The sequence below is a fragment of the Arctopsyche grandis genome, chromosome 9 (assembly GCF_051622035.1).
Source record: "Arctopsyche grandis isolate Sample6627 chromosome 9, ASM5162203v2, whole genome shotgun sequence".
Lineage (NCBI taxonomy): Eukaryota > Metazoa > Arthropoda > Insecta > Trichoptera > Hydropsychidae > Arctopsyche > Arctopsyche grandis.
In genome coordinates, this window is record NC_135363.1 from 5,217,130 (window position 1) to 5,241,874 (window position 24,745).

Here is a 24,745-nt window from a genome sequence, read left to right on the forward strand (position 1 = left end):
GCAGTAGGCGGTGCGTGTCGAGAGGTGAGGCCGCGCACTGTGATGGTGTTGCCATGCTGTCGGACTTCGATGCGATCTACGAGGAGAGCGCGGAGCCGGGCAGAGCCTCCAGCCCCGAGCCTGCGCCCCCCGCCCCGCTGCCCCTCCAGCCGGACCCCATCGTGGTTCGCGGAGCCGGAAACATGACCGTGTCAGTATCAATCGCACTCTCGCCACCACCACCACTCCCCTCTGTCATACCCTCCCTTCCCTTCCCCTACCCCCACCCCTACCCCTCGCGCGCCATCTGTCAAATCGCTCCTGTCAAACTGATGACGTACGACACGTGCGAATCCTTTCAGAGCGTGCACGCGGGGGCGGCGGCCTACTTACTGAGACTGCGCCCCTTCTATTCTATACATAAGGAATTCGATTCGATGTAAACAATGAAAGGCCTCAGTTCGATGACGTGCGCTCGTCTTCGTTCTATTATTACGCATTCCGTTTGTTTACCTCATGATGTATATTTTCGACTGCGTGTGTTGTATTTTTATCCTCGGCTTGTCTTGCCGTCTTTGTCCGTTTGGTACATGTTGTAATATTTTTTTTTTGTTTCTTTCACTATGGAAGACGCTTTACATACATACATATATATATATATATATATATATATATATATATATATATATATATATATATATATACATACATATACATATACATATGCAATAAAATACAATAATATATATATATATATATATATATATATATATATATATATATATATATATATATATATACCAGGAAGACCTAACAGGTAAACCCCAATGTGCCTTCCTGGCCAATTACAATCACCGATATACAATTTTAGAATACTTCTAACAATGCATCATAGAAACATCAAGGGATACATTTTGACAAATGATTTCAAGGTGCTGAAAAACTGGAAATTTTGCCAGACATTTATGGACAAAATTACAGCATTTTATACGAATCAGCGAAATTCAAGATGCTGATAACTCGAAAATTGCGTGAAATGGGTAAAGGTTGCCAATTTTATAGTCAAAATTGCAAACCTCAAGACGCTAATAAATAATTTGACTATATTAACGGAATAATAAATAATTTGAGATTAGCAAGAGAGATAGGTAGGAAATGCCGATTATATAGGAACCATTTCAATGAAAATCGGATGAATTACATACATATGTACATATATACAAATACACCAGGAAGGCTTACCAGGTAAACCCCAAATGCGCCTTCCTGGTCCACATAATTATTACATAGATACATGTAAATCTAAACAATATCTGACATCTATGGTCAGATATTACAAACATCGTATTAATACGATAAATAACGATGAATAACTTTCATGTAACAATACGAATTTTATATCCGATAAACAACCACAGAGACATCTATGGTGAGCAATATGGCGAAACCTAAGATATAACAATAACTTAAGGTTCGCAACAGAAAATTGGGAAGGAAACGCCAATTTTTACAGGAATCGTTTCAATGAAAATCAGAAAAATTGGCAAATTCTGATAAGAAACGATCGACCTCGACGAACCAAGGTCTGGCCAACAGCGAGACTTAGCGGGAATCGAACTCGTAACATCAAGTACGAAATAATTCAACATTCACCACTAGACCACGCTGCTGGTTGGCAAATTCTGATAATTCAAATTGGCAAACTCTGATAGGAAACAATCGACCTGGAGTCTGGCCAGCAGCAACCAGTGGGACTCAAACTCGTAGCAACTGCGTTCGAAAGCATATATGCTAACCACTAGTCTGCGCTGTTTTTTATTGTAAAAAAAAACTATTTAAATAACAATAATGGGTATACATTCTGATTTGTAAGCGAATTAAAACTACACGTTTATGTGCATATTATGAACTACTGCATATGTACATGTGTATGATTTATTGTGACGAATTCATACGTGAACAAAATTGAGTCGCATTAAATAATCTTTCGATAGGGTTCATTGAAATGAATTGCACATGTATGTACATGCTGGCATGCTCGGTAGTTTAAATAGTAAATGAAATCAAATGCAGTGTATTTTTGGCCGACTGTAAAATTGCCTTGAGTGCCATGACCGTTATCAAATACCAGATTCTGTTAAATATAAAGGCTAAATTAGTCAGAATTGTGTGATTGATGCAATGCTATTCAAACCGCGTTCTTCGGAATAATGATGTTTCACACGATTTGAACTAGAGTTCCGTGAATAATTCATATAAAACAGGAGTTGAATTATATTTTCAACATATATTCCTACTAAGCTACAGTTTATTTATGTACAATTTTCCACTGTGACGCATTTTTCTAGTTATAAATTAAGTTACATACGTACATCAAGTCATTAATAATTTATATTCATTAGAAAAGTGGATTTATATGAAAATTTCATTAGATTTTAAATGCTCATATTTGAATCCGTATGTGGCTCAAATTTTTCTAGAGCATTCTTTGACGTGATTAAACAATTGCCCCAATTAATATAAAGCCTTGATAATATAATGAAAACGAAAATCCGTCTGTTGCGATCTTTAGTGATCTTCATTGCATTGTATGGAGTCGAGATACGGTCATTAAAAAAAAGAGAAAGGGATATTTTAGATGTTGTGCATTTTATGGATCGCAAGATGCATGGACGTCTCCATCCTCGAAGAGCTGGCAGTTTCAAAAATACTCCATAACATGTAGAAATAGAATTCTTTCCTTCTGAAAGCTTAGGAATGGTGAAAGCGGCGACGATCAGTCTAAGTATAACGAAGAAAAAGAGAATTCCAGCAGTTTCAGATAGACTTTCCACAGCATGTAGAAAAGAATTATTTCCTACTTTGTCCATATTGCCAGGAAGAATGTGGAAAGTCTGGAGAAGCTAGTAGTTACCGGAACACTAGGGGAAGGCTAGGGAGAGGACGGTCTCCTATAAGATGGTCAGATCTGATCAAAGAACTGGTGGGATCATCCCTAAAGCCTGCCTTCAACTTGGTACAGGACCGAGAGAATTAGAGGGGGATCATCCACAAGATCTCAGATGATAGAAATGACCACGACGCTCAGTATTGAGGAGAAGAAGACTATAAAGCTTGATAGAGATTGCCGGCAATGATACTAATTTTATAACGTACATTTCAATTGATCAAAATCTTATGAATGGAAAAAATGAATGACTATTCTAAGAAAGAACACTTTTTTTATGATCTATTAATACAAGTTGACACATTGTGGACCATGCTCTGGTAAATTTTCGCTTTGGAAATAGTGATGCAATCTTTATTTTTTTATTTTATTTCATAAAAATCCTGACAGATGACGCTGTTCAGGAACACGGTTAGGATGAGGCGGTTAAGGTGAAGACCAAACACGTGCGTTTTCAGTCATGTTGTTTATTAAGACGATACGTGCCGAGGTTTAGCGACCAACCGCGCGGAGCACAGGTCCAACTGCGACTAACCGTTACATGTCTACCCCTTTTCATCCCCTTCTCACAATCGGTCATAACCATAGAAGTAGAATGCATAGAATCGCTCTCAGCCTCCAAAAATGTTGCTACAAAAACTCTGCGCGGCAGAGTTTGTTCATTGTTTGCTAAACTTCGTCTCTCTCTCTCTTGTTTCTCTTCTGACTTTCCGTCTCTCTCTTCGATGGCTCGCTTTTAGACGGTACTTTTGTTAACAATGACCATTCTATGCATTCTACTTCTATGGTCATAACATACCCTTTCTCAGCCATGGTCCATACATCAGCCTTTCGTTCAATTCCAACCCTATATATGTACATATGCATTTTATACGGTGCGAATTCATATATAAACATCCACAGTGACATTTATGCAGCAATCTATAATCAAATTGGCGAACCTCAAGACGCTGAATAACTTGAGATCAGCAAAAGAGATAGGAAAGGAGATGCCAATTTTACAGGAGCCGTTTCAATGAAAATCGGCAAACTCTGATGAGAAACGATCGACCTGCAGTCACAAATCAAGGTCTCTGGCCAGCAGCGGGACTCTAGTGGGACTCGAACCCGTGAACACCCTGCTCGAAAGCATAATATGCTAACCACTAGCCCTCTAAATGTTTAGATAGTAAATATAAAGTTCAACAATTTCAAGTCTCCAATCAGACGATTACGTCTATTAGATGGACATATATCAGTTGAACAAAGTGGCTAATACCACAGCAATATTATGATTAGTCGAAATTCTTCAAATTACTACCACAAATGAACAGTCACCGAATTGTTAATTGCTATAGATTACAAATCGCATAATATTATTACGATAATTTTTATCGTCATGTCAATATGTTCGGTAAACACAGGAACAACATTAATGTATTATTAAAAAATGTGTTATCATAACGCAAATTGTATAACCTTGCTTTTTCAAAACTGTGTATTATGTAGACATTTGGACACTTGCCCTTAACCACAATGATATTTTTAATAAATTTGCGGTTTCCACGTCGCAAGACTTGTGCCAAACTTCGCCAAAAATCATATCATTATTATTATCGTCGACATAATAAGTCATTTAAATTGTCGACGGTAAATTGACTTCTGTACGTGTTCTGTTGAAAGCAGAATAGACTAGTGATTAGCATATAATGCTTTGAACAGAGTGGTCACGGGTTCAAATCTCACTGGTTTCTCCTGGGAGAAACACCAGACCTTGAATTTGTGACTCCAGGTCGATTGTTGCCTATCAGAGTTTGGTATTTTATTTTTATTTCAATCGGAACATGTACACTCGCCTTTATAGATCGCTCCAGAGCTACGAGTGTACTTACACAGATAAAATACAATAATGCAATTAATACAAGCATTTTTAGCGTCATTCTTAAGGTTAACACAGAGACATTAAGGTTAACATTAGGTTAGAGAGACATTATGATTAACATTTGGTACGCCAAATCTTTACCGTCGCGTTCCTTCGCAAACCTCACCCCTTGGAGTGTTTTCGATGATATTTTATCCTTGTATTGACATTCGTTTGACAGTGATCGATAGCGGTGATTCCCATATTTCCTATCAGAGTTTGTTATTTTATTTTTATTTCAATCGGAACATGTACACTCGCCTTTACAGATCGCTCCAGAGCGACGAGTGTACTTACACAGATAAAATACAATAATGCAATTGATACAAGCATTTTTAGCGTCATTCTTAAGGTTTACACAGAGACATTAAGGTTAACATTTGGTTAGAGAGACATTAAGATTAACATTTGGTACGCCGAATCTTTACCGTCGCGTTCCTTCGCATACCTCACCCCTTGGAGTGTTTTTGATGATATTTTTTAATCCTTGCATTGACAGTGATCGATAGCGGTGATTCCCATATTTGAAGAAATGTAGGGATAATAACATCGCAAAAATTGTATATGCACGTGCGACCTCGGTATTTTATTTTTATTTCAATCGAACTTGTACACTCGTCTTTACAGATTGCTCCAAAGCGACGAGTGTACTAATACAGATAAAATACAATAATACAATTAATACAAGCATTTTTATACGATGCGAATTCATACAAAAATCATCCAAAGTGACATCTATGGAGAAATTTTTGCAGCATTTTTTTTTATAGAAATTGACGAATCTTAAGAAGCTGAATAATTTTGAGTTTTGCATGAGAGATTGGAAAGGAGAAGCCAATTTGCAGGAACCGTTTCAATGAAAATCAGAAAAATTGGCAAACTCTGATAGGAAACGATTGACCTGGAGTCACAAACCAAGGTCTGGCCAACAGTTACTAGTGGGAATCGAACCGTGACCATTTCGTTCGAAAGCATAATATGCTAACCACTAGTCCACGTAGCTGGTTATGTACAAATATACATTTAATCAAAAGTATAGCTGAGGTGGTTGTGCTAACACTAACCACCGTGACGTTCCCGGGTTCAAGCCCTGGGTTGACCACGATTTGAAGAGAATTTCATCGTATTTCGGCAGTGATGCTGGTCAGACTTGGATAATTGTGATCGTATCCTATCAGAGTTTGGCAATTTTCATCGAAACGGTTCCAACAAATTGGCAACCTTACCCATTTTCTCGCAAAATCTCGAATGTCGCTCAATTGAATAAAATGCTGCAAATTTACAAATTTGACCATACATAGATGTCTCTGTGGATGTTAATTGATATGTATTTATGTACTTTGTATCAAAACTGTAGCATATGCTAAAAGGAGCCGCCGTTATAATTGGTTTTCGAGGATTATCTCCAGGCTTAAGTGCTGTCGGCTAACAATGGAGACCCCGAATAGACTTAGTGGTCGGTAACGGCACCCAGCCACTTCCCGCTAGAGTTCTCAGAACTGATAGTGCGAAACCGTGGGACTGCATATCTGGTACGTGACTATAACAATAGGTAATCAAACGTGTCGAGGAAGATGCACTGAGCGACCTGCCTTTTATAAGCAGGTACTTGGGCCATACCAAGTCGTTCTGGAAGGAGCACTGGCATTGCGTGGATCTCCTTAATCACCCAATAAATGCTGTGAAGCAACTTTGGCCTTTTATTTGGATCATCCACCCACCCTTACGCAACAATACTAATAATATTTGTATCAAATGTACAATGTTTCTGGCCAGGAAGGCGAATTGGGGTTACCTGTTAGGCGTTCCCTGTATAAATGAATTTATTTATTTTAAAGTTCAGACCATTGTGGCATTACATGAATTCCTAATGCGCCAATAAATTGAATATAAAATAAAAATCGACGAAGAATGCTCGCATCGGATCCTGAATCGGCTTTTGCATTACATCGGCGGCAATCTCTCGAGGGCAACAACATATAAATATTTATCACACGACTGACAAAATATTTACTTCCGACCAGAAGCGGGCCGAGTGTATTCGATTACAATGCGTTTTCGCACGCGCTAAAGTTCAAGTTTTTGCGACGCAGCTAGTGTGTGTACAATGTGATGTTTGCGGTGAACTTTTATCGTCAAAATGTCGTCGTGTGGCCGAAACAGTGCAATTGAATCACTTGACCGTGCTTAGAGGGAACGCATTTTGAACATAATCATTCTGCTTGACCTCAATCACGTTGAACGTTGAACGATGTCTTGGTTTATTGCAAACCCGATTCCGTCCGTGTATGTTTACATATTATGCGCCGAAGCCGTTCTCTGGAAGTTAATGTGTGTGTATGATATGTGTTGCTTATCTATCTAGGTGAAATTTTAATGTAAGCAATTTTCTGTGTGATTGTTTTTTTACTTATTTTTCTACTAGTATTTCCATTACAGTGCTGAATTATATATATACACAGATTCAGTTCCAATAACATCTTGTAAGATGTTTTTTCCAACATCTTTCAAGTCGTACCTGCCGACACTTAACTTTAGTCTTACAGATTGAATTTGTTTCTCCGAACTGCCGGCTGCTGAACTTCACTCACCTAATCCTACAGAGATTGAGCTCATCTAACGATCTGTGTAAACCCTTTCTGGGTCACCGTGCGTTATTTTACCCCAGATTAAATCCTATCCACTTATGTAAGTGTATGCCTAACCAGTTCAATTGAGTCCTCTCATTTTCTAGACAACTCAAGTCTTACAGATTGAATTTGTTTCTCCGAACTGCCGGCTGCTGAACTTCACTCACCTAATCCTACAGAGATTGAGCTCATCTAACGATCTGTGTAAACCCTTTCTGGGTCACCGTGCGTTATTTTACCCCAGATTAAATCCTATCCACTTATGAAAGTGTATGCCTAACCAGTTCAATTGAGTCCTCTCATTTTCTAGACAACTCAAGTCTTACAGATTGAATTTGTTTCTCCGAACTGCCGGCTGCTGAATTTCACTCACCTAATCCTACAGAGATTGAGCTCATCTAACGATCTGTGTAAACCCTTCCTGGGTCACCGTGCGTTATTTTACCCCAGATTAAATCCTATCCACTTATGTAAGTGTATGCGTAACCAGTTCAATTGAGTCCTTTCATTTTCTAGACAACTTAAGTCTTACATATTGAATTTGTTTCTCCGAACTGCCGGCTCCTGAACTTCACTCATCTAATCCTACAGAGATTGAGCTCATCTAACGATCTGTGTAAACCCTTCCTGGGTCACTGTGCGTTATTTTACCACAGATTAAATCCTATCCACTTATGTAAGTGTATGCCTAACCAGTTCAATTGAGTCCTTTCATTTTCTAGACAACTTAAGTCTTACATATTGAATTTGTTTCTCCGAACTGCCGGCTCCTGAACTTCACTCATCTAATCCTACAGAGATTGAGCTCATCTAACGATCTGTGTAAACCCTTCCTGGGTCACCGTGCGTTATTTTACCGCAGATTAAATGTATGCCTGGCCAGTTCAATTGAGTCCTTTCATTTTGTAGATATACATATATTACATATTTGATCCCATCTAGTACTTCCTCTAGATGAGATCATTTCTGCTACCTGAACACTAAAGCCAACACTTCGCTTATTAATCCTATGCAAATTCAGCTCATATTTTTATCTGAACTCTTAGGTCTTGCTACTGCATAGAAAATCCTTTTCGGGCACTTACATACATATGTAAGTGTATGCCTTACCAGTTCAATTAAGTTCTCCGGGCACTTAAGTTTATGCTGAACTAGTTCAATTGAGTCTTCTCATTCTATAGATATGTATTGCATATTTGATCCCATCTATTACTTCCTCTAGGTATCTCATTCGTGCAACCAGAATGCTGGACTCAACCCTCTAACTAATCCTATGCGGATTGAGCTCATCTTTTTCTCTGAACTCTTGGTTATTTTATTTGTCTTGCTACTGCGTTGGAAATCCTCTATGGACACAAGTGTATGTATGCCTGACTAGTTTAGTTGATTCCGCTCATTTTCTAGTTATGTATTACATATCACATGATTCCATCTAGTACTTCCTCTAGATATCTCATTTGTGCACCCAGAAAGCTGGACCCAACCTCCCAACTAATCCTATGCGGATTGAGCTCATCTTTTTCTCTGAACTCTTTGGTATTTTGCTACTGCGTTAGAAATCCTCTTTGGACACAAGTGTATGTATGCCTAACCAGTTTAATTGAGTTCTCCCATTTTCAAGTTATGTGTTACATATTTGATCCCATCTAGTACTTCAATTAGATATCTCATTATTGCTACCTGGACGCTGGACTCAACGCTCTGCCAACTAATCGTATGCAAATTGAGCTCATATTTTTATCCGAACTCTCAGGTCTTGCTACTGCATAGAAAATTCTCTTCGGGCACTTAAGTATATGCCTAACCAGTTTAATTGAGTCTTCTTATTTTCTAGTTACGTGTTACATATTTGATCGTATCTAGTACTTCCACTAGATATCTCATTTCTGCAACCTGGATTCTGGACCAACCCTCTGCTAATTAATCCTATGTAAATTGAGCTCATCTTTTTATCTGAACTCTTAGGTCTTGCTACTGCATAGAAAATTATCTTTGGGCACTTGCATATGTATGCCTTAACAGTTGAATTGAGTCCTCCCATTTTCTAGTTATGTGTTACATACTTGATTCCATCTAATACTTCAACTAGATATCTCATCGCTACATGTACGGTGGACTCAAAACTCCGCCAACTAATCCTATACCAATTGAGCTCATCTTTTTATCTGAATATTTGGGACTTGCTACTGCATATAAATTAGTTCAGTTGTGTCCTTGCATTTTCTAGTTATGTGTTACATTTTTGATCGCATCTAACACCTCCAGCAGATATCTCATCTCTGCTACCTGGACGCTGGACTCAACACTCCGTTAACTAATCCTATTACTGATTGAGCTTGTATTTGCTTCTGAACTCTTGGGTATTTTACTAGTTTTTTTACTGTGTAGAAAATCGTCTTCTGGTATTTGTCCCAGTGAACTTAATTGACTTGAGATCTGACATTGCATCAGGAACCAAAATAGCTAATCATCTATATATCTATATACAACGCGTACGGTTACACGACAATTGGTGCAAGTCCAAAAGGTTCAACGACAAAATGTACCCGAAAATTAGTGCACTGATTACTTTATTTCAAATGAATAATTTATTTATTGATTTTCTTTATTTCAAATGAATAATTTACTTTTTATCGTATACATCGCGGGCGTTATTAAATTAGTATAAATGATAGGTGAACATTTTGTCGCGGGTACATTTTGTCAGTGCACTAATTTTCGGGTACATTTTGTCGTTGAACCTTTTGGACTTGCACCAATTGTCGCGTCCCCAATGTGTACATATATTTGAACTTCATCTTCGGTAGCCTTTCCCTGGACGTTTTAAATATCTCCCCCATCCAGCCTGATTCTTACAAAGGGTACACAACTTGTCTTTGATAGGGCTACTACTAGACTATCTGTATAAAAAAGCAATATCGCATATTAAATATTACAGTTTCAATTTATTCAGTATCAATGCCAATTTAAATTGGATTTGTAAAGTTTGATCTTATGTTATTGGTGAATATTTAAAACTGGACTAGTGGTTAGTATGTCTTGCTATGATCAGTGTGGTTGTGAGTTCGAGTCACACTGGTTGCTGCTGGCCAGACCTTGGTTTGTAACCAGGTCGGTCGTTTCTTATCAGAGTTTGCCAATTTTTCTGGTTAACATTGAAACGATTCCTGCAAAATTGGCTTTCGCTCCCCATTTCTCTTGCGAAATCTTGAGTTATTGTGTTATATCTCAGGTTTCTCTCCATAGACGTCTCTGCAGTGGCGTAGCGTAGGGGGGGGTCTGGACCCATAAATATATACTTGAAAATTTCCAATGTTTGCTTCCTGATGGAAAAAGCTCTCAACCATCAAGTGTTTTAAAAAATAAGATAAAGACTTTGGGGGAAATTTACAACCAAGATATATTTTGTGGGCCTTGCATTCTATCTGGAGAGTTGGAAATGTGATGACAATATATAAGTACTAGTGAAAATCGACCAAAAAACATACTATCTGCAATTGCAATTTGCAATCCTTCAATATTCCCCAATATTTACATACTTCTAGCAACACTTCCGGTGACAACAGCCACAAGTGAACGGAGCTTTTCTACACTACTTGCTTTATTAAATATTCATAGGGATATAATATTTAATAAATAATAAATAAAAAATGTTAGTGCAGAAAAAACATTAGATATGTTTACAATAAAGACGCGAAGATTGGATCTGTGAATTTCGTAATTTTTTAAAGTATTCATTATTTTTATTTTATTTGAATTTTGTTCGTACTGTAACGTATACTAAACAGAGCCGCCGAGTAACTGCGAGCGGATTAAGACGGGTAGACGTCCTGAGAGACCGTGAGACCGGTGTAAGTGGTTTTAGGGATTAGCGACGAGCTAAGTGCATGAAAGCTAAACAATAATTGCACTTCTCATACCGTGGGAATACATATCCGAATACGTGACTATACTGTAGGTAAACAGATTAGACGTCCTGAGAGATCTACCCCTTATAAGGCGGTACGTAGGCGATATCAGGTCATTCTGGATTGAACACTAGCAATACGTGTAACTCCTTAATCATCAATAAATGCTGTGAAACGACCGTTGGCCTTTTCTTGGATCCTCCACCCACCCCGACGCAACACTGGTCGTCAGAAGTGGGATCCAAGATGGGCCGTGGAACAAAGTCACCAGCGAAGGAAGAGAAGCTACAGCGAAGCCATCTTCGGGAGCTGTAGGAGAGAGTTCGAGCCATGGAGACACGAAACAAAAAAATGCAGTTTTCACTGCAACACACAGAATCGGTCATCACATTTTCGGTTGTCGAATTGCAGTTATCACTGCAACTCGACTTTGACATTATCGGCGGTGGCCGCCAAGAAGTCATCGGGATGACGGAAGGAGGTTACGAAACGGGAGGTTTCGTACAAGTGCTGCCGGGAGAGGACAACTTGAGGCGTTGTCAAGGGCAGCATCGGAGAGCGGCATCCGGCAGTTGCAGAGTGGTCCAGGGGGCGACCGGAACGAGGGCGGTTCGCCAATTCACCGCGGGTGGCAGGAATTAGCGGCTGTAGGTGGCGTCGATCCACGGGAGGGCGTCGTCGTCAGAAGAGGAGCGGAGATCGACTACAACTGAGAGATGTCGATTACAAGCCACTATTCCCTTCAACTGTTTGTTGAGGGCAGATGTCAACGAACTGAAAAAAAAAAAAAAAAATCTAATTGGAAACTAGTCGAGTCTAATTGGAAGAGTCGGAAAGTAAACGGATTGAAATGGAATTCAATCGGAACCATGCAACGGCAGAGAGGCATATTTATCAGATTGGATAAATGTTGGTTGGTCAGTCGGCGGAGTCAATCAAGTCACTTTTGGGAGGATAGAGGCACCGCTTCAGAGGGAATGGCAAAGGAAGCACGTTCTGGGTGGAACGTTGGTCTGCAGCAAGATGCTGGGCCACATGAGAGGAAGACGGGGCCACCGCAACAAATTTGGACGTTGGGGAAACGAGCGACTTGGATCAACCACGTGAGGGCATTTGAAACCGAAGAAACGCCAGATCGCGACTTCAACGAGAGAGAGTGGAACAATTGATATACGTCAACATCGAAAAAAATCTAGTTGGAAACTAGTGGAAACACGAGTACCTGAAAAAATACATGGACAGTTGCAGCAGTGTTTAGATCATCTCGCAGATGTAACGGGAAAATACATCAGAAAGAAATGGATTTCAGTTGGGTCAATGGAACGGAAAAGAAGCACATTCAACAGAGTGGCAGACTGTTGGGTGCATATTTACCAAGGTCAATGGAACGGAAAAGAAACACAACCAGCAGAGTGGCAGACTGAGGTGTGCACATTTTCCAGGGTCAAGGGAACGGAAAAGAAGCACCACCAGCAGAGTGGCAGACTGAGGGGTGCACATTTTCCAGGGTCAACCGTCACTTTTGTGAGGATGGTGGCGATTCTTGTGGGACATGGCTTTGGAGCACGTTCTGGGTTGAACGTTGGTCTGCAGCAAGATGCTGGGCCACATGACAGAGGAACACTGGGCCACCGTAGCAAATTTGGACGATGGTGACACGAGAGACATGGACCAAGTCACTTTTGTGAGGATGGGAGCCATTCTTGTGGGACATGGCTTTGGAGCACGTTCTGGGTTGAACGTTGGTCTGCAGCAGGATGCTGGACCACATGACAGGAATACGGGGCTGCCATAGCAAATTTGGACTTTGGTGATACGAGCAACATGGACCAAACACGTGAGAAAATTTTGGACCGAAGAGCTGACAAAGAATGATTTCCAAATGTAAAACATCGGATGACTAATTTTAGGGGATTAGAAATATAACTGTAATTGTTTCCATTGTAAAGGTGACGTAAAGTGAAGTGTAATGAAAGTTTTATGTAATTGTTTCCATTGTAAAGGTGACGTAAATTGAAGTTTAACGAAAGTTAATGTAATTGTTTCCATTGTAAAGGTGACGTAAAATGAAGTGTAATGTAATTGTTTACATTGTAAAGGTGTCGTAAATTGAAGTTTAACGAAAGTTTTCATGTAATTGTTTCCATTGTAAAGGTGACGTAAATCGTAGTGTAACGAAATTTTAAATGTTTTTGTTTACATTGTAAAGGTGTCGTAAATTGAAGTTTAACGAAGGTTTAATGTAATTGTTTAAATTGTAAAGGTGACGTTAATCTAACTGTAACAGAATTTAAATTGTAAAGGTAACGTTAATGTAACGGTAATAGATTTTAAATGTCATTGTTTCCATTGTAACTGTAAAGATAACGACTGTAATGGTAAATGTAACTGTGACTGATATCGAAGATAAATGTTACTACTGCAGATTTATCAGTTATGATTTGTTGGTCAATCGGGACGATTTGACCTAAGTGGGGGGCAATGTAACGTATACTAAACAGAGCCGCCGAGTAACTGCGAGCGGATTAAGACGGGTAGACGTCCTGAGAGACCGTGAGACCGGTGTAAGTGGTTTTAGGGATTAGCGACGAGCTAAGTGCATGAAAGCTAAACAATAATTGCACTTCTCATACCGTGGGAATACATATCCGAATACGTGACTATACTGTAGGTAAACAGATTAGACGTCCTGAGAGATCTACCCCTTATAAGGCGGTACGTAGGCGATATCAGGTCATTCTGGATTGAACACTAGCAATACGTGTAACTCCTTAATCATCAATAAATGCTGTGAAACGACTGTTGGCTTTTTACTTGGATCCTCCACCCACCCCTACGCAACAGTACTATATTTTTATTACGTATTTACTTTATTTTTATATGTTGTGATTTTATATTAATTAACTTATTTTGCCTTTTTTCATGTCAAAACCCCCCCCTTGACAAAATCCTGGCTACGCCACTGGTCTCTGTGGATGTTTATTGAATATAAATTCGTATTGTTACATGAAAATGTTATTGATCGCATTGTATACGATGTTTGCAATGTCTGGCCATAGATGTCGTGTATGGTTTCGATTTATGTAATAATTATGTAGCTCGTCGCTTTGGAGCAATTACACAGCTTAATCTGTTAGGCGAGTGTGCATGATTAATTGATATAATAAATAAATAAAAATAAAAACTTTTATATTACAGCTTCGGTCTCAGCAATCGTTTCAGCGCCGAGTTTCCTCCCGGACTGCAGTCTCGCGTCGCACCCGAGGAGTTCCAAGCGACTGTGATGCGAGTGAACAGCGTCCTGAAAAAAACCCTGCCCGTCAACGTCAAATGGCTGTTCTGCGGATGCGTCTGCTGCTGCTGCACCCTCGGTTGCTCCCTGTGGCCGGTCATATGCCTCAGCAAAAGAGTAAGCCCGGCTTTCGCCGATCGATCACGTCATATATATATACGTCGGTGCTATTCACAAGTGTTCGACACTGTGGACTCTTGCGGGCCGTCAAATTTTTTATCATTTTAAAATTATGAACAGTCGCAAGTGCTGTTTATTTTTCGAACACGCGTCGGAAGTGTACGTAGATAAGGATAGCATGCATTGTTAGCCGGTCATCTGCTGTTAACTCTTTATCAATTGTATATTTGAGTAAATATAATATATCTGAGACTTTAAAATCCGATACGTTTATAGTCTTGCACATGTGTAGTCAGTCAGGTGTAGTTGTAAATATGATGAATTTTATCGTACTCGATAGGTTATTGCTTTGAATTGAGCAACTCGGCGTTGCTTTGAAATGTTTCACCGGGGCTCGAAATAGAAAATTCAACGAACCGGTATATAATTAAAAATCTTCTATCGTTTGCCTTTGATTGTTGTTGTGCGTTGTTCACAAATGGAACTTGATGTTTTGCTCGTGTGTAAATCGGAATACTTCAAAGTTGCAAAATGAAAATGAGTATGTAATTATGCAGCTTTTGTTGCTTAAGGGCGAAATCACACTGAGTGTTGTGGCAACTCACGTCCCTGGCTTGTAAACAGTGGTTGTTCCCCAAACCGAATTTGGGTGTAGTTGCACGTGCGGAATGCATATATTAGGGAGGTAGCACATGTATGCATATTCATTTGCAATCGAAAAGTTTGCATACCATGTATATGGGATATAGGGGTGCTGCGTTTTAAAAGTATCTAAAAAAAACACGTGCCACTCTGTGTGTTTTCGACCTAAGGGCATAAAAAACATACTGAGCAGTACGGAACATCATGTCCTTGGCTCCCGGCTGGGACAGTGGGTATTCCCCAAACCGAGTTTGGGTGTAGTTGCACGTGCCGAGTGCATATGTTTCTCCTACATTTCTTCAAATATGGGATTCACTGTTATCGATAACTGTCAAGCAAGGATAAAATATCACCTGAAATACTCCAGGGGGTGATTTTTAGGACTGTGTACCATGTACATATATGGGATAGGAGTGCTGCGTTTTTTTAGCATGTTTAAAAGTATCTAAAAAAAAAAAACACGTACCACTCAGTGTGTTTTCGCCCTTTGTGTGTTTGAAGTTCATGCTTTAATTTGTTTGAATGTTTGGTATCGGTGAAAGTCGTGACTAAATTTGAAGAAAAAAATTAAACGATTTTTCTATCGAGCATTCAATTTCAAAAAGGTCATCGTCTCCAAACTGTTTGCATTCTTAAACGCGTTTATTACGATTATTTTTCACCATAGAATTATTGGAAGCGATTTGAATTTCTATCGGTGACCAAAATAGCAAAGTTTCAAACCGATTCATATTACCTGAACGGGTCTACCTCACGGCACCGAAGTCAAAAGATCGAAAAATCAAATATCGGAAGGCAAAGATCGAAAATCGAAAGATCAAAAAAAGGGTGCATGGTAAACGGTACTATGTATATATAATATATATAAGTGGCATGCGGTGAAATTATCTCTCTTTTTGTCATACAGCCTTGTTTAATGTGCGCGCGCAGTATACGGGAAGAAAAGGCTGTTCCTCTTGTTCCTGTTGTATCCTGCTCGCGCAAATTAAGTGAGGATGTACGACGGGGGAGAGAGATTTTTATATATGTATATACAAACCGTTTTTCATATGTATGCATGGTAAACGAACATTTTCGACTTTTTCACGGTCACCCATAAGATAGATATCGTTAATCACGTGAAAATAAATTGAAATGTATATAAATTTCATACCAAATTGAATACAGAAATCACCACTTTGAAAAATACTGATCTGACAATTCATATGGTCGAAGACAACTGTAAAGTCGGTGCGGTGACGGTCACCCTACCTGAACGATTAGCGAAGTGAAACATATCCTTGTAAAAATAATAGCGTCTGATGACGATATATACGAAGTATCATTTTCAAAATTTATTCCGCCGTTATTATTATAAAAATCTTAAAATATGATTCATTCAAAACAATGATTGGTTTTTCATCTTGTTTATCTTGTTCACCGAGCACTTATGAATACCGCCCGTATTATATGTGTAATTCTTTTGAATAATGGTATCGATGAATTTCAGACAAAGCACTCGCTGGACAAACTGCTCGAGTGGGAGAACAGCCACCTGTACAATAAACTAGGCCTTCGATGGAGACTGACGAAGCAACACTGCGACTCTTCGTCGATGATGGAATACGTACTGCTCATAGAATTCATACCGAAATTGCCCATATACAGACCCGATTAATACACAACGGATACGGCAAGAGAGACAATGCGTATTAACTGTATTAAAAACAAAACAAAAACACTATGTATGTATGTATGTTTAAATTTATCCAGCCGTCGGGACTAGCAGCTTCCGACCCTCGATGCGTCGAAATCGAAAAAGAGTATTGTTGACATGAAATACTCTTGAGTTTCGACTTGAATAATAAAAACAAAGATCTCTCTTTAATTTGTGTCATCTCATTGTAGGTTATAATATGTTTATATTATTGACGATGGATGGAGCGCATGATGTGATATATGCTGAATATATATTATGCATGTTATCGACGTGTGTATATTATTATATTAATCGTTCCAGTGGCGTTTAGCTGTTGAACGCACTCGCTCACATACTCGTTGTAATTTTAGTTGTGAATTTATTATAGGTTTTTTCTTTTGTTTAAAAAAAAAACACTGGATTGAATTTACCAAAGTAATGCTGCCGGCTTTTGAGGCGTTTGGCCGATGTCTAATCGGTATTTGGCACTCTGATGGGTAAATATTTGAAATGCCAGCGGGGCTCGGTGTGTGAGGGGGGATTCGTAAAAGCGCCTCTGGTGGTGTTATTTATCAATTTGTTCGCTTAGGGCTGGGACGCACCGTGCAACTTTGTCGGCCGACTAGTTGCGCGACACGAAAAAATGAATGGAAATGTGTGCGACAAACAAGTTGACGGGTGTGGCATGTCACATCTACCTGCATGCATTGGTCTGGTCGCCCTCAACCAAGTCGCACGGTGCGGCCCGGCCCTTATTGTGTCAGATGTCGGTTGTGTGTCCGCCGAGTGCCGTAAACGGCCTGCGGCGCTGTCTGTGAAAATGTAACTTAACTCTAATTAATGAATATTATGCATGGTTTTTTTTTTTTTTATGCAACTGAACCGCCTCTCGACGGTAACCGCATCCATGACAAGTTCAGTCTTTTTAAATCGGTCGATGTGTCTTTATTTTTTTATTATTATATTATTAATTATTAAACGATCAGGGTGTTAATTTGTATAATTGTTATTATTAAAAATGTTATTGTACGTCGAGGGGTTTATGTGTCGGAGCTCTTTATTTTATTTTTAACATAATATTAGTCACAGTGACATTATAGAGTACTCTAACGCGTCACTCACAATCATAAAGGTATATAAAACATCCGTGCTCGACGATGTTTATAATTGAAAAAATCAACCACAGGCTTTGCTCCATAACCACTGAACCAGTTCAACGCAGCTTATATTAATGTATGTATGTGAGTAAGTTGAGTTGTATAAACTAAATTTGATGGTATAAAGTGAGTCCTTCGGTTACAGGCCTGCTCTTAGAGATGTGAATTCATTGTTGATCATATGTGACGTTTCTTACTACTTGTATAAGTAATATGCATCGCCATTGTGGTGGTTGTAATACACTTTTGATAGTTCAGAGTCTGATTTACAGCATCCTTTCGTATAGGATTAGGCCCAAGTTTATCGTAAAACCGATGGGACGCGGCTTACAATATGTTGATAGCAAATTAAACTCATTATGGCATCAATTAATGAGATAACCTAACCTAAAAATATTTGTAGGTTATGTTTTATATTTCGCACGCAAAATTATATTATGAGCTCCGACACGTATGATATTTATGTATAAATACATGAAATTGTTTGTTTAAATAAAGGAAATATACATTTATAGATATACATGTGCTAATTTTGTATTGGAAACATATTTTATTATTGAAATGCGATAGCAGAGGTATTTTTCAATATTGAATTTTGAATGAAAATTACTCGATTGTTTGTATTCGTTAGTTATTGTGTGATTAGAGGTACCTCAACAGCCTTATGTGTAATTTTTTTTGTATTGTACATTTAATCATTTGAACAAGCTGTGCATTATACGATATTTTGACGGCACTATAGTCTCCCAAGAGCATGTGACAGTACGAGTGCAAGTCACCGCGACAGCCTCGCACTATCATAGTATGTAGTATGTAATGCTGAATACTACAATGGACAATCAATGAACTTCTATTTTGCACGAGCAACAATATACGATGGCCTAGTAAAGCTAAAGCATACTCATGTTCAAATTTTATCTTAATGTAATGATCAAAACGCATCTAAAGATGCACTGAATGTATTGAATGCTAGTGTTTTTACTTTTTAGCGCATTTTTACGAGAGCCATTGAGGTCTAATGATGTTGGAAAAATATATTATAATAATCCTCACGTGCAATACGGTACATAAAATATTTTAGGTTGTGGCTATTTGCTTGCAAGTACTATATCTGCGAATTATTGGCTATTTGCAGGTACTATATATGCGACAGGCGCAAAGCCTTCTGCGCATCCGATTATAATTTCTTGCATTTAATGTATGCTAGACTTGTTTAATAAATCGTTCATTATACATGAGTCAAATAAATTTCGCACGTTATTATAATAGATTTATATCATTTAGCTAGTTCGCGGCTTGTACTTGTATGTAGGTATTATACGTTTTATATGATAATAATTTTCTAATAATTAATAATATTAACTAATTTGGATTATATTTTTTACTCTACGTCACTTTACGAGTTCGAACTAAATTTTAAGAGGTTTAAAACAAAATTTTAACAGTAAACACGCTGACAGTGACAGTTCACGCGCATGCGCAGACGGCTTTGCGCCTGTCGCAGATATAGTACCTGCAAATAGCCAATAATTTGCAGATATAGTACCTGCAAATAGCCACAACCAATATTTTATCGAACGACGTTGTTTATAATAAGAGTTGTGTTGATTTGTAAATAGTAATCGCTGCGGTAGTAGATCTGTAACATGCATATATTATAAATATATATATTACTATCAATAATATTAATTATTAATTATGATTATACATACGGCATTGCGGCGTGTGTTATATATTTGATGCTTATGTACATAGGCTTTATTGATTAAATTGAAATATTAGTATTAATAAATAAAAAGACGGGCATATACATAGATACATATATAATAGCCCGCACGTGTGATTTTACTATTCATATATGAGAAAGCTTAAATTAAATAATACTTTATTTAACACACTTATTGTACATATGTACATGTTTGTTATTCTTTTTCACTGAGATTGATCGAATGCTCCGCTTAGATTTATCGCATATCAAAACTCGTTTTTATTAGAAAAGTACCTGAGCTCTTGTTTATTATTACTATTATTGTGCCGGGACGCTTCGCTCGGACATGTATAATCTTAATAATATAAAGGAATAATCCAGATTTTGTCTGTAGGCTGTAAAATCAGTCACAATGAAATAAATAGACCAGATCGTGTGGATTATTGCTTCGCCATTATTATACCGCCCTCAAAAAGTGTTATTGAACGAAATGGTAGAACTTGTTTGTTCATCCCCCCCCCCCCCCCCCCCCGATAATAATATAATATATTGTACTAAATAAACATAATATATTTTAAAAAGTTGTTTTTTTCATTACTGCATATGTGTGTCGGAAAGTTGAAGTGCCTTTGAACGATTTATCCTTTCCTTTCAGTGACAAGTCCTGTACGCCGCATCTTTTTCGCGAATTTGGCAATCGAGTTTTCGACCTTAAATACAGATTTTAATATTTACTCAAGTAACCAGTTATGTTAATTAACACTTAAAGTATTATTTTAAACAATAAAATACATAATATATCTCGTGGTTTTGGATTAATTGTCAAATAATCATTCTTCATAATTGTATGAAGACGTGACGTCACATAAACGAGGTTTCAGTATGGTTCCACAAAAAACTAATTTTTGACTGGTATATATTCATTTTAGGCAAATTGAATAGATGGCATTCAACTCAGTAATATATTCAACCAATTTTGAACCTTAAAACAGTTGAAATAGGCGCAAATAAGCCTCAAAATCCCGTACAAAGTTCAGACAGCCGCGCTACAGACTTGTCACCCAAAGCTTCCATAATTTCCGTCAAATGACAAGTATATCGTGGAGAAAATATTTGAAAGTTTTGCGTCACAATATATATGCGAAAGTTCAACGTAGGTGTGAATCTAATCATATAATGCTGATAATATTTTATGCACCCGCGTTATGTATTTTGACCTTCTGGCATATTGAATGTAAACTATAGAGGTTTGTATAATAAATACAAAATAAAAAAAAAACAATATTTTTTAATCAAAATGAGCTAAAACCGTATGGCAGTCGAAATGCATATTTTTCTGGATATCTAGAGATGCTATGTTCAAATATTTTAAATAAACATTTTAGCACAAATCAAGCTCGTGGATATTGGGAATTTTGATCCGTCATTTTTTTCATATTTAACTATTATAGTAGGTATAATAACATGTTGACAAATAAACAAAGAATGTGGTGATCAGATAAATGTACACGAGAGAGCCGCACTCTCGAGACATCTAAACTTTCAAAGATGCTCAAGAAGAACTAACGCAGTAGAATTCCACAAAAAAGCGCCGAGGGGTATTTTTATATTATCCGAGGGTGCTAACCCTTTTATTGTGGAATTCTATTGAGTAAGTTATTCTTGAGCGCCTTTGGAAATTAGCATTACTCGAAACTGCGTCACTATTATATAAGAGGGCTGGACACCAGCGCCCTGTCCATACAAAAGTATTACACTTCTCCCTTCCTCAATTACGGCACTAGAGAAATAATTTTTTAATATGCTATGGATATCCACCATTGGCATGCATCTGTGCTTTTATTTTTTTGATTAGTTATTTTTTATAGGAGCTAGTAGCCGCCAAACATCTATAAAATCGCCTTTTTTTTACACCCACGAAAAGAGTCCAGCATGCTTATTTAACGGTCGATTAAAAAAAAATACGCGCACAGTTGCATAGAAAATATCTTTCTCATACCGATGATGAAATTTTTTTTAAAATTGGTCCAGTTTCGGACGAGAAAATTGGAGAATACGAAACCTCGATTTTGTCGATTTAAAATACGTATTATCTGGTCGAAGCGCAACTGTCGCATTCACTCAATATATACATACAATCACTCAATATATATATCGAAGAAAGGAACGGCAACAAAATTAAGGTTTCGGGTGTACAGCCCTCTTAAGTGCAATTCAGTGCATTCTTCTGAGGACCAATTAATATTTTATTTTATTTTAAAAAATCAATACCACAGAGACTTGACAGGTTGCCCCAAAGCGTCAATGTGATTTTAATACAAATAATAAAAATCATAAAAATTATATGTATGAATTAAATAGTGCCCTCTATCAAATCCTTTTAATTAGCGATGCCAGGTATATTGTACTAGTTACTGAAATCAAATAATAGCACCGTACAGTATATATTATAGACCTTGCAACAATTAAGTACTACAACTAAATCAGACTTACATAAATTGTTTTGTACTTTTCTCAAAATCGTTTTGGAGTGCACTTTTTTTTAATATTTAAAAATAGCCGTAGTCTGGAGCTAGAATTTCATTTGCTCCACATTCCTGACTAAAATCCAATATTTTTGCAGCTAGTTATTTCATATAATATTTAAAAAAAAAACGGTATAAGGCAACAATAATATCAACTCTGAATATACAAACCTTTTTTTTGGCACTTTCGCAAGACCCCAACAGTACATACATTATGTAATCCCCGAGGATCCATGTTTATACAGTTTTTACTTTATCTATGTAGGTTAGTGGCTTCCGAACTTATTGCTACTAGGCCTCCCTTTTGAAAAAAATCTAATCTTAGTGCCTCCCTCTCCCCTCTCCCTCTTTATTTCATAAAAAAACACATTTTTAAGTGATAAAAATGTGTTAATACAAATATAATTGACAGAATAATACAATTTATCTTCCAACTGTATTAACCAGTAAGCGGTATGTCACATGAAAGCGGCATAGATTGAAGACGCCAAAGACTGGTCAATGGTACTTCCTAAAATCTCTGCCAAACCTGTCTGTAGCTTCATGTGAGGATTTTTCACAGCTGAAACTTAAAGCATAGTTAAAGGAGCATTTGCTGAGTATTCATCCACAACATAGGGAAAGGAAAACTTCTTATATTGTAGCACTAGAGATAGCAAAGCAGAAAAAACCATATACGAATATGGAAACTTTGATCAAACATTTGCTCTCAAAATGGTGTTGGGAAATAGATTAGAGAAAATAAAAACGGGGGGAATTATATTTGAACAATAATGAAAAGGGGAATAGAGCAAAAAAGGTTGGAGCAGGCGATGTAGTCAATACTTACATATTTACTAATTTATTATTTACATGGAAGCGGAAATCAGTCGGGAAACAAAATTCATATCAACCTTGAAAGCTAAACACTGGAATTATTCGCATCATAGTTTTATTTGTATAATTTTAAAAACAATTTTTTAAGCCATTTATTATTAGAATAAAAAAAACAATATATATACATAACATATTATTTACTAAATTTTTTATATTTATGATATTTTTCAAAGCATTCGCCCACGTGGAGTGCCGGTTGTGTGCTACAAGTTTTGCAAAAATAAAATGTTCTCTTCCTTATTCTATCCCTGTTGGAGCAAACTACACAATCCCTATACTTTTTCTCCGGATGGGCTGTAATTATGTGCAAATTAGTATGATTTAATCGCTGTTCAGGATCTACTCCATATGTTCGTCTCGCTCTAATTGAACCTTCTCTATAATCTCCTACCAGCTGTAGGATCAACTTGCTCACAAAGCCGAGATGGGTCATAACTTTTTTATTTTGACTCTTTTGACTTTCTTTGTACAAAATGTATGCATTTACAACAGACACTTCTAAACCCCAGAAGAAGAGTTTCCGCCACCACTTGAGCGTCTTCCGTAAGAAGCAATAAGTAGAAGTATATTGATCTGCCACATCAACGCCCCCCATATGTTTTATATAATCAGTTACAATATTCGGCTTAATCTTCTCTTCTTCTATTCCATGCTTCCTTCTCCTCTTTGTAAGTTGATCGCCATTAGAATGCCAATTGCTAAGAAGTGTCACCACTCGTTTGTCCCTCCAGGCAAGAGCCATCAAATCATCACTTTTCAGAGCCAGTATTTCACCCGGTTTCAATTTTTGGTTCTTAATGGCCATTGGCAGATTTTTCTTATTGGTCATGATCGTCCCCGTCAAATGTGCTTTCAATTTATGCAACTCTTCAGAAAGCGGAACGCTAGTGTAAAATCTGTCGGTATAAATGTGATACCCAACTGCTTCTGGAATTGTCTTCAACAAATTGCTATACAACTCCAAGACAATCCTTGTACTAAACTGCAGCTCCGGTCTCATCAAAGAATCAGTCGTTACAGATCCGTAGTATGGAATGAAAGAATACACATAACCACAGTTTGAATCTGCTAACACATACAGGCGAATACCCCATTTGGTAGGTTTTCTTGGATTGTAAGTCAAAAAACATACCTTTCCTTTGAAGCTGACAATGGACTCATCAACGACTATTTCCCTACCGGGAATGAAATGGTCTCTGAACCTTTCATCTAAATATTTCAAATATAAATCAACTTTGTTTATTTTTGTTTTGTAGCTCGTTTCTTCAGATTGTTTATTGTCATTCAAATGCAGCATCCAATATATTTGCAGAAAGCGCTCTCGTTTGAAAATTGCTCTGTAGAACGGTGAATACGATGTAAACTCAGTAGAAAAGTAATCTT

At 37.7% G+C, this 24,745-nt stretch overlaps 2 protein-coding genes across 2 annotated transcripts; both read left to right on the forward strand.

Annotated features, from left to right (window-relative positions):
- On the forward strand, positions 1–19,215 carry LOC143917137 (cysteine-rich hydrophobic domain-containing protein 2). Its single transcript, XM_077438550.1, has 3 exons — positions 1–190; positions 14,563–14,773; positions 16,908–19,215. Exons 1-3 carry the CDS (start codon positions 54–56, stop codon positions 17,073–17,075), a joined length of 516 nt encoding a protein of 171 aa, XP_077294676.1. The 5' UTR covers positions 1–53; the 3' UTR covers positions 17,076–19,215.
- Positions 11,499–14,207, forward strand: LOC143917145 (uncharacterized). The gene is made up of 2 exons (XM_077438558.1): positions 11,499–13,313; positions 13,421–14,207. Exon 1 carries the CDS (start codon positions 12,081–12,083, stop codon positions 12,531–12,533), a length of 453 nt encoding a protein of 150 aa, XP_077294684.1. The 5' UTR covers positions 11,499–12,080; the 3' UTR covers positions 12,534–13,313; positions 13,421–14,207.
- Positions 19,216–24,745: the final 5,530 nt, after the last annotated feature.

Coding starts and splice junctions, on each gene's coding strand:
- LOC143917137 (XM_077438550.1), top strand. CDS start 54: ATGCTGTCGGACTTCGATGCGATCTACGAGGAGAGCGCGGAGCCGGGC. Junction 191..14,562: donor GGAGCCGGAAACATGACCGT/GTCAGTATCAAT, acceptor TTTATATTACAG/CTTCGGTCTCAGCAATCGTT. Junction 14,774..16,907: donor TCATATGCCTCAGCAAAAGA/GTAAGCCCGGCT, acceptor GATGAATTTCAG/ACAAAGCACTCGCTGGACAA.
- LOC143917145 (XM_077438558.1), top strand. CDS start 12,081: ATGTCGATTACAAGCCACTATTCCCTTCAACTGTTTGTTGAGGGCAGA.